The sequence below is a fragment of the Chiloscyllium plagiosum genome, chromosome 6 (assembly GCF_004010195.1).
Source record: "Chiloscyllium plagiosum isolate BGI_BamShark_2017 chromosome 6, ASM401019v2, whole genome shotgun sequence".
In the NCBI taxonomy this organism is placed as follows: Eukaryota; Metazoa; Chordata; class Chondrichthyes; order Orectolobiformes; family Hemiscylliidae; genus Chiloscyllium; species Chiloscyllium plagiosum.
Genome location: NC_057715.1, coordinates 48630387 through 48645318, shown reverse-complemented (window position 1 = coordinate 48645318; position 14932 = coordinate 48630387). Strand labels below are relative to the sequence as shown.

Below are 14932 nucleotides of genomic sequence, written 5' to 3'. Positions count from 1 at the left end.
TACAGAACATAGCATATTATCCACATGAGTACCCCCGCATCCTGGTCCAATCAGTCAAACCACATTTTTAAACAGTCTATTGTCTGCACCCTGGTCAAAAAGAGTTATTCATGTGCGGCCTCTGTCAAGAGGTTGCATAATGCCATCATTAGAAATGGTTGCTGTTGGTATCCTGTCTCCAAGCAAACATCCTTGGAACCTACCTGGAACCTCAAATGTATCAGGTAAACAGGAATACTTCAGGGTGTACCAGTCATTGCAGTTGCCAGGGCAGTTGGCACAAACTTTCAGCAAGTGGTAACAGTGATCATCGTTCATATGAATATTAATCAAATTGAATCCCTTCCTGTTGAAAGGGCTGTTGGGGCCCTTTCAGTACCACACATGTAAATCAATAACACCATGTACCTGGCGTAATCCAGTTTTATTTCTTCATCTTATTCCCAGGCTGCAGCACTGATGTCAAACGAAAAGATCCAGTGTGACCTTGTCGAGATGACATTGGTCACTAGCTGGATACATTTGTGGATGCTTGACTGAGAGATTCCACATAGGTCACTGTCACTTCCTGGAATAGAGGGGTTTGGAACTGCAGTGACCTTGACAGCCAGTGGGAGAAGGACAGCTTCACACTCTAGCAGCTGGCATAGATATACCTCAGTGATCTGGGACAGATGGGTCTGCATTGATACTCACTTATGCTCAGAAAATAGATTCATGGGCAAAAACCTCTGGTTCTTCCACAGCCCAGAAACATCCCAAGGAATCCTACAACTGTGACTTCTACCTGTTCTTTGACCTTTGCAGTGGCCTGCTGCTATTACTGGATTTGCTGTTGACCCTCGTCCTCCTTTCATGGGAATGCAGCCACAACCAACATTTCACCAGCAACTGGATACCTCAGTCTTTCTGGCAATGCTGTATGTTGGGAACATAAGGAACAAAACTAGTTCAGTGCAGCTGAATTAGAATCACGTCTTTCTCATTCAGTTAGCTTCAGCCTCAGTATTTGCACCACCTTGAAGATGATGCTGTGCCAACCAAGTGACCAACATGTAAAACTATCTGTACAGGAAGTGTGTTCTTGAAATGCAAACAGAAAGTATTTATGTCTTACTCCTCCACACAGAAAAGGAGAGAAAGAAAGTCCTTAGTTGCTTGCTGCTGTCTCCCAGCTTTCCTCTAAACTGCTCTCTCCATCCACTATGTTCATTTCTTGTCTCCCTTTGTGCCCATCTGCATGTGAGTAGATATCGTTAAAAGGGGTAAAGTTTCAGTTATGCAGTTAGTATATTCAATTTAAACTAGCAATTCAACTGGACTACTTTTTTTTCCAATGGGTTAAATACAGATAGGTTACAGTATTGAGATTTTATTGGGAATAGGAAAACCTCATAACCTGAATTATGCAACTAAGCACAATTGGGGCAATTTGGTGGCCTAATTAAATTTTCACCCACTTAATGACACCAAAGAATAGTCAAACTCTTTCCACTGCACTACCCCAGTGAGTCACAATCACCAAATCTTAGTTCTGCACTTGAAACATTGGGGTCTCTCAGAACATAAGTAACATTGATGTAATTTTTTTTTCCTAATTCAGCAATTGCAACCACAAAGTGTCTGTGCTGAGATAGTTAAGCTAGATAAGACACAAGATATTTCTATTCTAACAGCTCTTCATTGAATAAACTCATTAATCCATCACAGATCTGTGACATTTATTTATAAACTGGTTTCAGAGCCCATATGGGTAATTTACCAATTTAATCACAATTACCAGGATGTGCTAAACACTGACAGACCACTGTAGAACCTGGCACCTGAAAGATTTGTGGGGAGAAATGTCAAAAAACAGCATTTGACATGAAATGCAAAGTAGTTAAACAAGATTTATTTCAAACTGTCCAAATTTAGAAAACAAGTATAAAATTTCAGTTTGACCAATATCTGATTATAGAATTCAGATTGTTCCTGTGTATAATTACAAATTCTAAGGAACACATTCCAAGCATGTATACAGTTCCTCAAAGAGGAAATGGGAGGAAGTACAAGAGTTTAAAAGGTTTTAAAATACAACTGGCAGTTTTGACTTAAATCCTATTCCATTAGAAATTACAATTTAATGAGCTTACACTTATGGTTACATGAAAATGAAGTACAGTACAATTTCACCTTGCAGTTTCACCACTTGTACAGGAGACTTCTTTGCAAATTAAAATAAAAAGCATAAGTCTATGTCTGTTGTTGAAAGCATACATCCCAGACTTTTTTTACAACTTAGAATTTTCAAGTAATAAATGGAGGTAAAAACAATATAAACAATATTAGAATCTTAAAATTCAAAACATGATTCAAATTCACTATCCAACTTTAAATACTGTGAAGTCTGAATTCTATGCACCCCAATTTACAAATTACATTGTATACATATCTGATCAAGGCTTATTTTAACAAAGGATTAACCAAAAAAATGCAACTAGAATTAGTCTGTGAAAAAACATGGAATTACATGATTAAAATGTAGTTTCAAAACATGGAATCACTGAAAAGAAAATTGCAGAATTATAAATAAGTAAACTACTGCATTAGCAAAGCATTATATACAAATGGTAATGTAGTATTATAGCTATAGAACATATGCCAATTCCAGAATGACAAGGCACTGTTACTGGTAGAGGTCGATGACAATTTACATAGTCATATATTCTGCCAATTCAGTTCTACCAAATTTTGTAATATGTTCCTGTTTATACACAAAATACAAAGTGTTCTCATCAACTGGTTATAAAATTATGTTCTTAAATCAAGTATACATGAGCTCTAGGGGAGGTAATTCATAGACCCTAGGATTAACCATGCTTGTACATGGAATAACATGTTATCAAACATTGCTAAGAAATCAAGAGAATTGAAATAAAAGTTATAATTATTTTTCTATAATGCCCATTATGAAGAGTTATCTGCTAGAAGTTTTAAAGCCTGTTCTTAAAATTGCATGGTGACATTATCAAGTACTAACTGCATCAGCCTGAGATAGAATAAATAAACTTGAATTGTACAGTCACCAAAAAAAATTACACTGTTGACATTTTTTTTTTTAAATAGGATTGAAATGCATAGCTTTAAATGACCTACTCAACTTCATGCTGGTTGAGAATACTGGTCAACAAAAGACGGATGAGAATAGAATCTTCAGAATGCAAGGTAGGAATTCTTAAATTACAAATTGATTGAATTGTAAACAAAGGCTGTACATATAAAGAACTTTTCTACAACCAGAAGTAAAAGATTATTTATACAAGCCTGTTAACCATCAAGTTGTTATATGCACAAGTATTACACATGTGACTGAATGCCATTGAAGTTCATTTTGCTTTCTTTCTCCTCTAACATTGTTACCATCCATCTCACAAAAAATAATTTTGAGACAATGCTGAGTTTTTACTCAGGGGTCATTTAACAAAAATGTATGAAATATTAAAACGTAGAAAATTTGAATAGGTTTTCCAAATGAAATCAAATCATACCACAAGTCCAATAGTTAAATATGTTGACCATTTCCTGTTTTTAAATAGCACCTTTACATGAAAATCTAATCTTATTAAAGGCTAAGTATTTAATAATCATACAAAATTTATTTTTATACACAATTGGCATTTTTGCTTTATACAAATAGCTGAGTTAGAAATAATTTGAGTGAACAGCTTGCCATATAAGTTATATGAAATAAATCTGTGAACATGTTAACATGCTACAGCCTTATTAGTATAGGATCATGTCAACAATGATAGAGATCGCTCAGAAAAAAGTTACGCAATTTGAATTTCTTTTTACAGCAATTATTTATCTCTAGCACTGTAAACTTAACATTTATTTTAAAAAGGTGTAGAGTGAGTTCATGCTAACTTCTCTAAGGCACAAATCCAACTCTAACCACACACTGGATGAAATCCATGCATGTTAAAAATAGAAAAGAATGTATGATTTCACAATAGAACATTTAGTCAGGATTAACTCAATTTGCATTTTGATGTACACGAAGAGAAATGAATGACAGCATACTTTTCTGGATGGAGATTGAAACAATTATGACATCAATAAGTGGACTTGCTCTTCAATGAAAAGTATGTGAAACAAATTGTGTCCTCCCTCTAGGAAGATCTCAATTATTTCAGATCTATTATGCATATACTACACTACCCTTCAATCAAACAAACAATTTTTGCACATACGCTGGAACACATTCATCAATTAAGATGGAAGAAAGATGAAATGTTGCTGAAAAAAAAAGTTTTCCCACTCAAACATTTCTAATGTCAGTTAAATGTATCAGAAACAACAACTGTTTTGAATTCTACAAGCATTGGAAAAATTGACTGCAAAGGCAAATTAGAGTCTTCAGTATACATTTTTATACATTCTAATGGTTTTGATTTGCATAAAGCATATTCTATAGACAAACTGTAGAAAGATATTTACACTGCTCAAAATAGGAAATTAATTTATATTTTGCTTTTGAACCCCATTATAAACAAATCCTTTCCCAGGTTCCCACTAGCATTTCTTACAGAATTAGAGGAACACTTAATTAGCAGGAATAAATTTGTCAGACCTCAGATTTTCTGTACAAATGTTTTACTGTAAAACTAACATTTGCCTTGTCAAAAAAAGTGACGCTTTAGATTTTTATTGCAAGGAAATAGGGCAATTTGCAGAAGGTTACAATAGACAAAAGTTTTATTAATCTTCATTTACCTTCCCTTTTTTAAAACATTCAAATTCAAGGTGATAATAAAAGGGATTTGATATTTTATAACCTATCATTAATCCTCTCTGAAGTGTACAGTTTCTTATTGCTAGTTTAAAAAAAAAAATCTAACCACTTGGAAAACAATCAGGGTGCATTTTCTAAATGAAACGACTTCACAGTAACTTCTACTACCATGGCAGTATTTGCTTTTATTTTCATGATATTTTCATGTCAAGGAACCCTTCAAGGAGACAGCAGAACATTTCCAGTCTTCTCTATCTTTTTACCCTTGGATAATGCTGCAACTTGTTTCATTAATTCTCGATTTTTGGCCTATGAAAAAATTGCAACAATACAATTACCAGTTTAAACAGTGTCTACTAAATTTGAACATGTGTACCACAATAGCAAAAAATAGGTTAGAGAGGGACTCAAAAGCCATCTCATAACTCATCTCTGCAATAATACATAATGGAACAGTTATTTAAAAGTGAAAAGATTCCCATCTATAAGTGTGTATTGGACCTCAAAACAATTGGCTTGAAGGTTGTACGGTTGATACGAATCTAAAGAATAATGACCAAAGGGGTAGACCCCAAGTCGCAAATGGCTTCCATTCTTGAGTCCATTTCCAAGTTGATTTGTAGGACAATATAAAAGTAGCTATTTGTAAGTATGAGAAATGTTTGCAATGTGGATATTTAAAATTACACTCCAGTATGACATCACATTCTTAAGTGTTCAGAAGTTGGATGCTCATAAACCGAGCACCTCCCTGTACTTTAATTATGAAATGGGCAACATTGTTATCCTCACAGAGACTGTCCAGATCAGGTTTCTCAGTTGCCTACAAATACAGATTTGAGAGAGAGGATTTGGGTTAACATATAGGAAAACTAAAATAACAGCTGAAGTGATCAGGTAGCTAACAAACATGGCATTTAAAAAAAAAGTTTTTGAAAGGCATAGAATTTCTCTGCTCTGTTAATAATGGGATGTTAAATGTTTTTCCACGTAGCTACAGCTCTCACCATTTGCCTACAAATCTTGAGCTTGCCACAAGGCTTAAGCTATCTTGTACATAAAAGAAAACTTGAGAATACTAACTAATAAGATGGTCAGCACGATGGAAATAAGTAGGAGGAAGCTTATCGGAGTATAATTATTCTTCAAATAGCTTATTTCAGCAAAATGAATTTCTTTGCAAATACTTGTAACTCCACTTTTGTATTTCTGCAATAAATTGCTCAAAATGCTTTCTGAAAATTATTGTGCTCAACTTTTCAAACAAATTCAAAGTAACGAAAACCATTGTTTAACTTGAAGCCGATCAAATGCTAACAATAATTAAGAAGAACTTTCAGCGATGTCCAAGAAAGTTTTCTAAATCAATAGAGACCACTACTTGTGATGGTGCAACACTGGACCTCCTCTTAGGGAAACAAGGTCAGGAAAGTGACTGAAGTGCCGGTCAGAGCGCTCTTTGGGTTCAGTGACCATAACTCTCAATTTTAACACAGTTATGGAAAAAGATAAGAGGTCCACAGGTTAAGGTGCTAAATTGAAGCAGGGCTAACTTGGCAGGGGGGGGGGGGGGCACTTGGCAGAATCTAGCAGAGGTCAACTGGGTGAGTCTGTTTAAAGGAAAAGAAACAATTGGCAAATTGGAAGCTTTTAAAAGTGTGACTTCATGAATCCAGGGACAATATGTCCCTGTTAGGGTGAAGGGAAAAGCTGGCAGGTTTTGGAGCTCTGGTCAAGAAAAAGGCCGACATTGAGTTTAAGCTATCGGGAGAAAAGGGCTTATGCCCGAAACGTCGATTCTTCTGCTCCTCGGATGCTGCCTGGCCTGTGTTTTTCCAGCATCACACTTTTCAACTTTAAGCTATCGGGCCCAAGTGAATCCTTAGATGACTATAAAAAAATGTAGAGGCACACTTAAGGAAATCATGAGGAAAAAAGGGATACGAGATGGATCTGGCAGATAAGGTTAAAAATAATCCCGAGGTCCTCTTAGCTATATTAATTGCAAAAAAGGTGGCTAGGGAGAGAATAGCTTAAAAATGTGTTGCTGGAAAAGCGCAGGTCAGGCAGCATCAAAGGAGAAGGAGAATTGATGTTTCGGGCATAAGCAACACATTTTTAAGCTCTGATCCCCAGCATCTGCAGTCCTCACTTTCTCCTAGGGAGAGAATAGGTCTCCTTAAAGAACAGCATGATAATCTGTCAGAGATATACAGCACAGAAACAGATCTTTTCGGTCCAACTCATCCATACCGATTAGATATCCTAACCTAATCTCGTCCCATTTGCCAGCACTTGGCCCATATCCCTCTTAAACATTCCTATTCATATACCCATCCAGATTCCTATTAAATGCTGCAATTATACCAGCCTCCACTGGCAGCTCATTCCGTACCCTCTGCATGAAAAGGTTGCCCCTTTGGTCCCATTTACATTTTTCCCCTCTCACCTTGAACCTATATCCTCCAGCTCTGGACTCCCTCACCCTAGGGAAAAGACTTTGTCTATTTATCCTATCCATGCCCCTCATGCCTATAGAAGGTCAACTCTCAGCCTCCAAAATTCCAGGGAAAACTGCCCCAGCCTATTCAGCCTCTCTCTACAGCTCAAATCTTCCAAACCTGGCAACATCCTTGTAAATCTTTTATGAATCCTAACAAGTTTCACAACATCCTTCCGAGAGGAAGGAGACCAGGATTGCACATAATATTCCAAAAGTAGCCTAACCAATGTCCTGTACAATATGACCTCTCAACTCCTACACTCAATGCTCTGACCAGTAAAGAAAAGCATAGCAAATGCCTTCCTCATTATCTTATCTACCTGCAACTCAAAGTTCAAGGATCTATGAATCTGCACTCCAAGGTCTCTTTGTTCAGCAACACTCGTGTTGAGATATCCAGCAGCACCACCTCTACAATTGGACATTTTTCAGGATATTTCCCCCCACATTCTGTATTTTCCACGTTCTTCTCCACAGTAAACACTGATGCAAAATACTCGTTTAGTACCTTCCCCATCTCCTGTGGCTCCACACAGAGCCTCTCAAAGATCAGCAAGGCAGTCTATCAGTTATTCTTTTGTGTGGTGCCACAGGTGAGATTTTTAATGTATACTTCTCCTCTGTGTAGGGAGGAGAGAATCATGGATGCTAAGGAAATAAGAGCAACAAGTGGGGGTGTTTTGCTCTGCATACGTATTACAGAGAGGTGGTGTTTGCAGCATTAAAATGCATTAAAGTGGACAAATCCCCTGGGCCTGATCAAGTCCATCCTCGGACGATGAGAGGGTAGGGAAGAAATTGCAAAGGCCGTTGCAGAGATTTTTGCTTCATCGTTAGCTACTGGTGAAATTCCACAAGACTGGAAGGTGATTAATGCTGTTCCACTGTTTAAAAAAGACACCAAAGACAAGCCAGGGAACAACAGGCCAGTGAGCCTGACATCAGTGATAGGTAAGTTGTTGGACAGGATACCAACAGTCAGGATCAACCAACATTTTGAGAGTCAAGATCTGATGGGGCTAGTCAACATTGATTTGTGCGAGGGAAGTCACGTGTGACAAATTTGTTAGCGTTTTTCAAATAGGTAACCAATAGGATAGATGAGGGTAGGGAAGCAAATGTTGTCTACATGGAGTTTAGTAAGTCCTTTGACAAGGTTCCGCATGGCGGGCTCATCATGAAGGTTAGGTCACATGAGAGCCAGGGACAGCTTGCTAATTGGAATCAAAATTGGCTCAAATGGTAGGAAGCAGAGGGTAATTGTTGAAGGTTGTTTCTCAGGCTGGTGTCCCACAGTGGTCGGTGCTCAGACCTTTGTTATCTAAATAAATGATCTGGATATGAATGTACAAGATACAATGAGTAAGACTGCGGATGATACAAATTTAGGAGATATCATTGATAGCAAGGAAGGTTAACAAAAATTAGAGGGATCTTGGTCAGATGGGGCTGTAGGCTGAAGACTGACAAATGAAAATCAATACCGATAAGTGTGAGGTGTTAGACTTTGGAAAAGTTAAATCAAGGTAGGACTTATACAGTAAGGTCCTGAAGAGAGTTTTGGAACAGAGGGACTTATGAGTACAAGTTCATAGTTCTTTGAAAGTAGTGTCACAAGTATACAGGGTGGTAAAGAGGCATTTAGCATGCTGGCCTTCAGTTGAGGCAGTGAGTATAGGAATTGGGACATTATGTTACATACAGTTGTATAGGTCGTTGCTGAGGCACCAACTGGAGAGTTGTGTACAGTTTTCATAGAACCATAAAATTCCTACAGTGTTGAAATAGGCCTTTTGGCTCAATGGGCCCACACCAACCCTACAAACAGTATCCCACCGAAAACCATTCCCAGTTACTCTACATTTTTGGAGAGACCATTTTGGATTTGGTGCTCTGCAACGAGCCAGGACAGGTGTCAGATCTCACGGTGGGAGAGCACTTTGGTGAAAGTGATCACAACTGCCTCACATTTAGCATAGCCTTGGAGAGTGAAAGGAGCTGTTACCAAGGGAAGATATTTAATTGGGGAAAAGGAAATTATGACGCTATCAGACAGGAGTTGGGAAGTACAGACTGGGAGCAATTGTTCCACAGAAAGGGCACAGCAGACATGTGGAGACTATTTAAGGCACAGTTGTTGCGAGGGATGCACAAATTTGTTCCTCTGAGACAGGTAAGAAGGGGTAAGATGAAGGAACCTTGGATGACAAGAACAGGAGGAACTTCTTGTCAAAAGGAAGGCAGCAGCATACTTCCTGCCTTTATGAATGAGCCACCATGGGGAACCCTATCAAATGCCTTGCTGAAGTCCATATACACCCTATCCACTGCTCGACCTGTGGATCGCAAGGTGGAGGAAGCAAGGATCGAACACAGCTTTAGAGGATTACAGGCTAGCTAGAAAGGAGCTCAGAATTGGACTGATGAGAGCAGGAGGGGGCACGAAAAAGACTTGGCAATAAGGATTAGGGAGAACCCAAAGGCATTTTACTCATACGTGAGGAATAAGAGAATGATCAGGGAGAAGGTAGGGCTGATCAGGGATAGCGTAGGGAACTTATGCGTGGAGTCTGAGCAGATAGGGGAAGCTCTAAATGAGTTTTTTGCTTCAGTTTTCAACAAGGAAAGGGAACTTGTTGTAAATGAAAACTTAGAGGAACTGGGATACAATCTTGACCAGATCAAGACTGATGAAGTTGATGTGCTAGAAATTTTGGAAGATATTAAGATTGATAAGTCTCCGGGGCCAGACCAGATTTATCCTAGGCTGCTCTGGGAAGCGAGAAAGGAGGTTGCTAAGCCGCTGGCGAGAATATTTGCCTCCTCACTCTCCACAGGATTGGAAGGAGGCGAATGTTGTTCCTCTTTTCAAGAGGGGTAATAGGGAAATCCCTGGCAATTACAGACCAGTCAGTCTTACGTCTGTGGTCAGCAAAGTTTTGGAAAGAATTCTGAGGGACAGGATTTATGACTATTTGGCAAAGCAATGTGATTAAAAGCAGTCAGCATGGCTTTGAGAGGAGCACGTCATGCCTCACAAATCTTATTGAGTTCTTTGAAGAGGTGTCAAGACAGGTCGAGCAGTGGATAGGGTGTATATGGACTTCAGCAAGGCATTTGATAGAGTTCCCTATGGTAGGCTCATTCATAAAGGCAGGAAGTATGGGATACAGGGAGATTTGGTTATCTAGATTCAGAATTGGCTGGCTGACAGAAGGCAGAGAGTGGTTGTAGATGGGAAATATTCTGCCAGGAGGTCAGTGTTGAGTGGGGTCCCGCAGGGCTCTGTTCTTGGGCATCTGCTCTTTGTAGTTTTTATAAATGACTTGTATGAGAAGGTTGAGGGGTGGGTTAGTAAATTTGCAGATGACACAAAGGTTGGAGGTGTTGTCGATACTATAGAGGACTACCGCAGGCTGCAGCACGACAGATAGGATGCAGAGCTGGGCTGAGAAATGACAAATGGAGTTCAATCTGGATAAATGCGAAGTGATGCATTTTGGAAGGTCAAATTCGAATACTGAATATAGGATTAAAGACAGGATTCTTGGCAGTGTGGAGGAACAGAGGGATCTGGGTGTGCAAGTACATAGATCCCTCAAAGTTAACAACCCTATCCACTTGGGTGGCAAGAAAGCATATGGTGTTCTGGCTTTCATTAACAGGTGGATAGAGTTTAAAAGCCACGAGGTTTTGCTACAGCTCTACAAGTCCCTGGTGAGACCACACTTGGAATATTGTGTCCAGTTCTGGTCGCCCTACTATAGGAAAGATATGGAGGCTTTGGAGAAGGTGCAAAGAAGGTTTACCAGGATGCTGCCTGGACTGGAGGGCTTGCCTTATGAAGAAAGGGTGAATCAGCTCGGACTTCTCTCTGGAGAGAAGGAGGAAGAGAGGAGACCTGATCGAGGTGTACAAAATAATGAGAGGAATAGATAGAATCAATAGCCAGAGACATTTCCCCACGGCAGGAATGACTAGTATGAGAATTATAGTTTAAAGATATTAGGAGGAAGATATAAAGGAGACGTCAGAGGTAGGTTCTTTACGCAGTAAGTTGTGAATGCATGGAACACATCGCCAGCTGTGGTGGTGGAAGCAGAGTCATTGGGGACATTTAAGCGACTGCTGGACATGCACAGCAGTGAGTTGAGGGGCGCGTAGGTTAAGTTACTATATTTGACATTAGGATTAAATCTCAGCACAACATTGTGGGCTAAAGGGCCTGTTCTGTGCTGTGCTGTACTTTTCTATGTTCTATTTACCCCCAACTAATGCACCTAACCTACACATCTCTGAACACTATGGGCAATTTCGCAAAGCCAATTCACCTAACTTGCATATCTTTGGACTGTTGGAGGAAACTGGAGCACCCAGAGAGAACTCCACAGACAGTTTCCAGAGGCTGGAATCTAACTTGGGTCTCTGATGCTGTGATACAGCAGTGTTAACCACTGATCCATCGTGCCACCCCAGTTTTGGTTACAGGAAAGAAATAGCTAAACTGGAAGGAGTGCAAAGACTATTTATGAGGATGCTGCCAGGATGGACTTTATTCCTTGGAATGTAGGAGAATGAAGGGTGACCTAATTGAGGTGTATAAAATTAGGAGGGGGATAGATAGCATGAACGCGTATAGTCTTTTTCTCAGTGATGGGAAATTGAAAACGAGAGAGAGTGCACAGGTTTAAGGTGGGAGGGGAAAAATTTAAGGAGGACCTGAGGAGTAACTTTCACGCAGAGTGTGGTGCTTACGTGCAATAGGCTGCCAGAGAAAGTGGTTGAGACAGGTACAATAGCAATATTTAAAAAAACATTTGGATAGGTTCATGGATGGGAATGATTTAGAGGGAATGGATCAAATGCAGGCAATTGGAACTAGCTAAGTGGGTACCATTGTCACATTGACCAGTTTGGACTGAAGGGCCCGTATCCATGTTGTGTTACTCTATGACTCCAAAGCGTACACTCTAAACATGTGGATTTTTCAGTTTTCCCAATGTGCAGCCAGTACATCAGAAGTTGAAAGATATGTGCTCTCATTTGGTAATCAGTGTTTTAAAGTCTTTGAAAAAGTAATGGAACAAATTGGAAAATAAATTTGAAAGTTCAATTTAACTAAATGATTTATTCAAAATCGGTTTTCAAAAAGCTCATAAGTTCATTGTAGATACTTATGATAGCAATGAGTAGAGCATGCCAGTAAATGATTGTGGTTTTTGAGGCAATTTTATCAATAGACATCACTTCAGGAGTTTCTCAGGGTAGCATTTTGGCTGCATATCATCTAGTACTTATCAATAAGCTTTCCTCTATAAGGTTAGCAGAACAAAAACAGGAGACCCAGACAAGATCTTGGTGAGGTCTAAACAAGTGTCAAACTAGAGTTCAAGGCAAGAAGCATCTTGAACAAATTAACATCACCTTTATCAAACACCCCTCATAATCAACATCCTGAGGCTCACCTTTATCAAAAATTCATTTCCACCATATAAATGTCATGACTATCAGAGCCAAAAACAAAGATCGGACTGAGCTATTTGCAATTTATGAGAAGCACCAAATGAATTATATATTGAGGCTTCTTCCTGATTTACATCTCCAACCAAAACATATTCGTATTGTACGTTAAATGTAAAAAAAAAGCCCAAAGAGCTGCACAGAAGCATTATAATAATCAATCAGTTGACCATAAGCTCAGTTAAGCAAGTAGAAAAAGTAATATTCTGGAGAGGGTGTCAGGAGTTCAAAGCCCAAGCAATCAAAGGCAGAATGAACAAATTGTCAAGGGTACAAAATTAGAACTGCAAGTCAGGCTAGCAGAGATTAAAAATTCAGGGAGTGGCGAAGCCACAGGATTTTGGAAGTAAGCGTGTGAATTTTAAAGACAATACCTTCTTGAACAGAAGCAAAGGCCAGCAAGCACATGATTGATGGGACTTGCTACAAGTCAAGATATGGACAAAAGGATATAAAGTGGGATACCAATCAAGAATGCATTGAACAGTAAAGTTGAGAGGCCACAAAGGCATAGACAAAGACATTTCAGCAACATATGAGTAAGGACAAGGTTGACATTAGATATTGTTACAAGTGGAAATGTGGTATCAGCAATAGCTCAATTATGTGGTCAGAAGCTAAACTTGGAGATGTGTGATGAGGTTTCCAACAGACTAATTTTGTTTTCAGAGAGGATGGAATTGGCAGTCCGTCTCCAGAATTTGTTGCACACCTCGCAAAGCTATTCCAGTACAGTTTTTCTGAAAATGTGGAAAACTGCCCATTTAAATTCCTTACACAAAATGGAGGGTAAATCCAACCAGGCAATTACCACCCCATCAGCCTACTCGTGATCAATAAAGTGACAGAAGGTGTCATCAACAATGCAAGTGAACAACATATATAGATTTATACAGCACAGAAATTGATCCTTTGGTCCAACTCATCCATGCCAACCAGGTAGCCCAAACATAACCAGTCCAATTTGCATGCATTCAGCTGATATCACTTTAAACTCTTCTTATTCATGTATCTGAGCAAATATTTTTTAAAATGGTGGAAGTGTACCTGCATCTTCCACTTCCTCTGGCAGCTCTTGCATGCACAGACCCACACGGTTTGTGAAAATTGGGTCCTTTGTCAAACTTTCCCCGCTCACCTTAAACTTGTGCCCTCTAGTTTAGGACTCCTCTACCCTAGGGAAAAGACCTTGCCTTTCATTTTATCTATACCCGGCATGATTTTACAAACCTGTATAAAGTCACCCCTCAGCTATCTGACCCAGTTACATAGGAATTGGTTTGAGCTGCCTACTTGATTAACTAAGCACAACTGCACTTTCAGTTGAAGCCTAATTAAAACTCTATTTGAAATAACTCTACAAAGTGACCCTTTATTTATATGTGCATAACAAATGACATTGATCAGCTAAGCTCAGAACCGGCTCCTAGAATGAGCAGAATCCCTGACACTCCTGTTTGTATTGGTCAGGCAGAACTCCCTGATTGGGACTGTTAACCGGTCCAATCAGGAAACTCATACTCTATTAAATCTACCTACCTGACCTTCTAATCACTACATTATATATATGTCTACAAACTTCAGAATTTAAACTAAAAGTGCTTCTGATCTCTTCCAGAACCTTGGCATTTACTACTAAAGGCAATACCTGTTGACTTTTGTCACCATGCTTCAGGAGAGAAACTGAGCGAGAGCAGTATATAAAAGTTACCGTGTGGGGCCTACAATTCAGGATAGGAGCAGATTGGAGAGCGGTCTGGGAAGAGTTTATAAATCTGAGTGGGAAACTGAAAGGTGACATGACAGGAGGGCTGTGATTGGATTAGCTAATAAGGGATCTGCTAACTTTGAATGTTTATTTATTGGATACAACTTACCTATTTGTTTTAAATTGCATAAGTAGAGATGCAAAACCAGTTAAAATGTAAAAGAAAAACAAATTCAAAACTAACTAAATAAAATAAGAATGGAGAGTCAGGTAATGTGTTGTTTCTGTATGATGTGGAAGTTAGTGGATTCCATTGTGGTTGCCAGTAACCGTGTCTGCAGTAAATGTTGGTTGCTGGAAGAACTCAAGTCGAGGAGCTGGTGTGAGAGCTTCAAACACTAATACATCGGCGGGGGGGGGGGGG

The 14932-nt window shown here is 39.1% G+C and overlaps 1 protein-coding gene across 6 annotated transcripts in view; it reads right to left on the bottom strand.

Annotated features, from left to right (window-relative positions):
* Nucleotides 1-1873: 1873 nt before the first annotated feature.
* The window catches only part of fam76b (family with sequence similarity 76 member B), an 89535-nt gene continuing 76476 nt past the window's right edge, over nt 1874-14932 (bottom strand). For all 6 annotated transcript variants that reach the window (XM_043691479.1, XM_043691476.1, XM_043691477.1 and 3 more), the window contains one exon: nt 1874-5086. In XM_043691479.1, the coding sequence (XP_043547414.1) occupies nt 4997-5086 (90 nt within the window). In that variant the 3' untranslated portion in view covers nt 1874-4996. The remainder of the gene's footprint in view (nt 5087-14932) is intronic.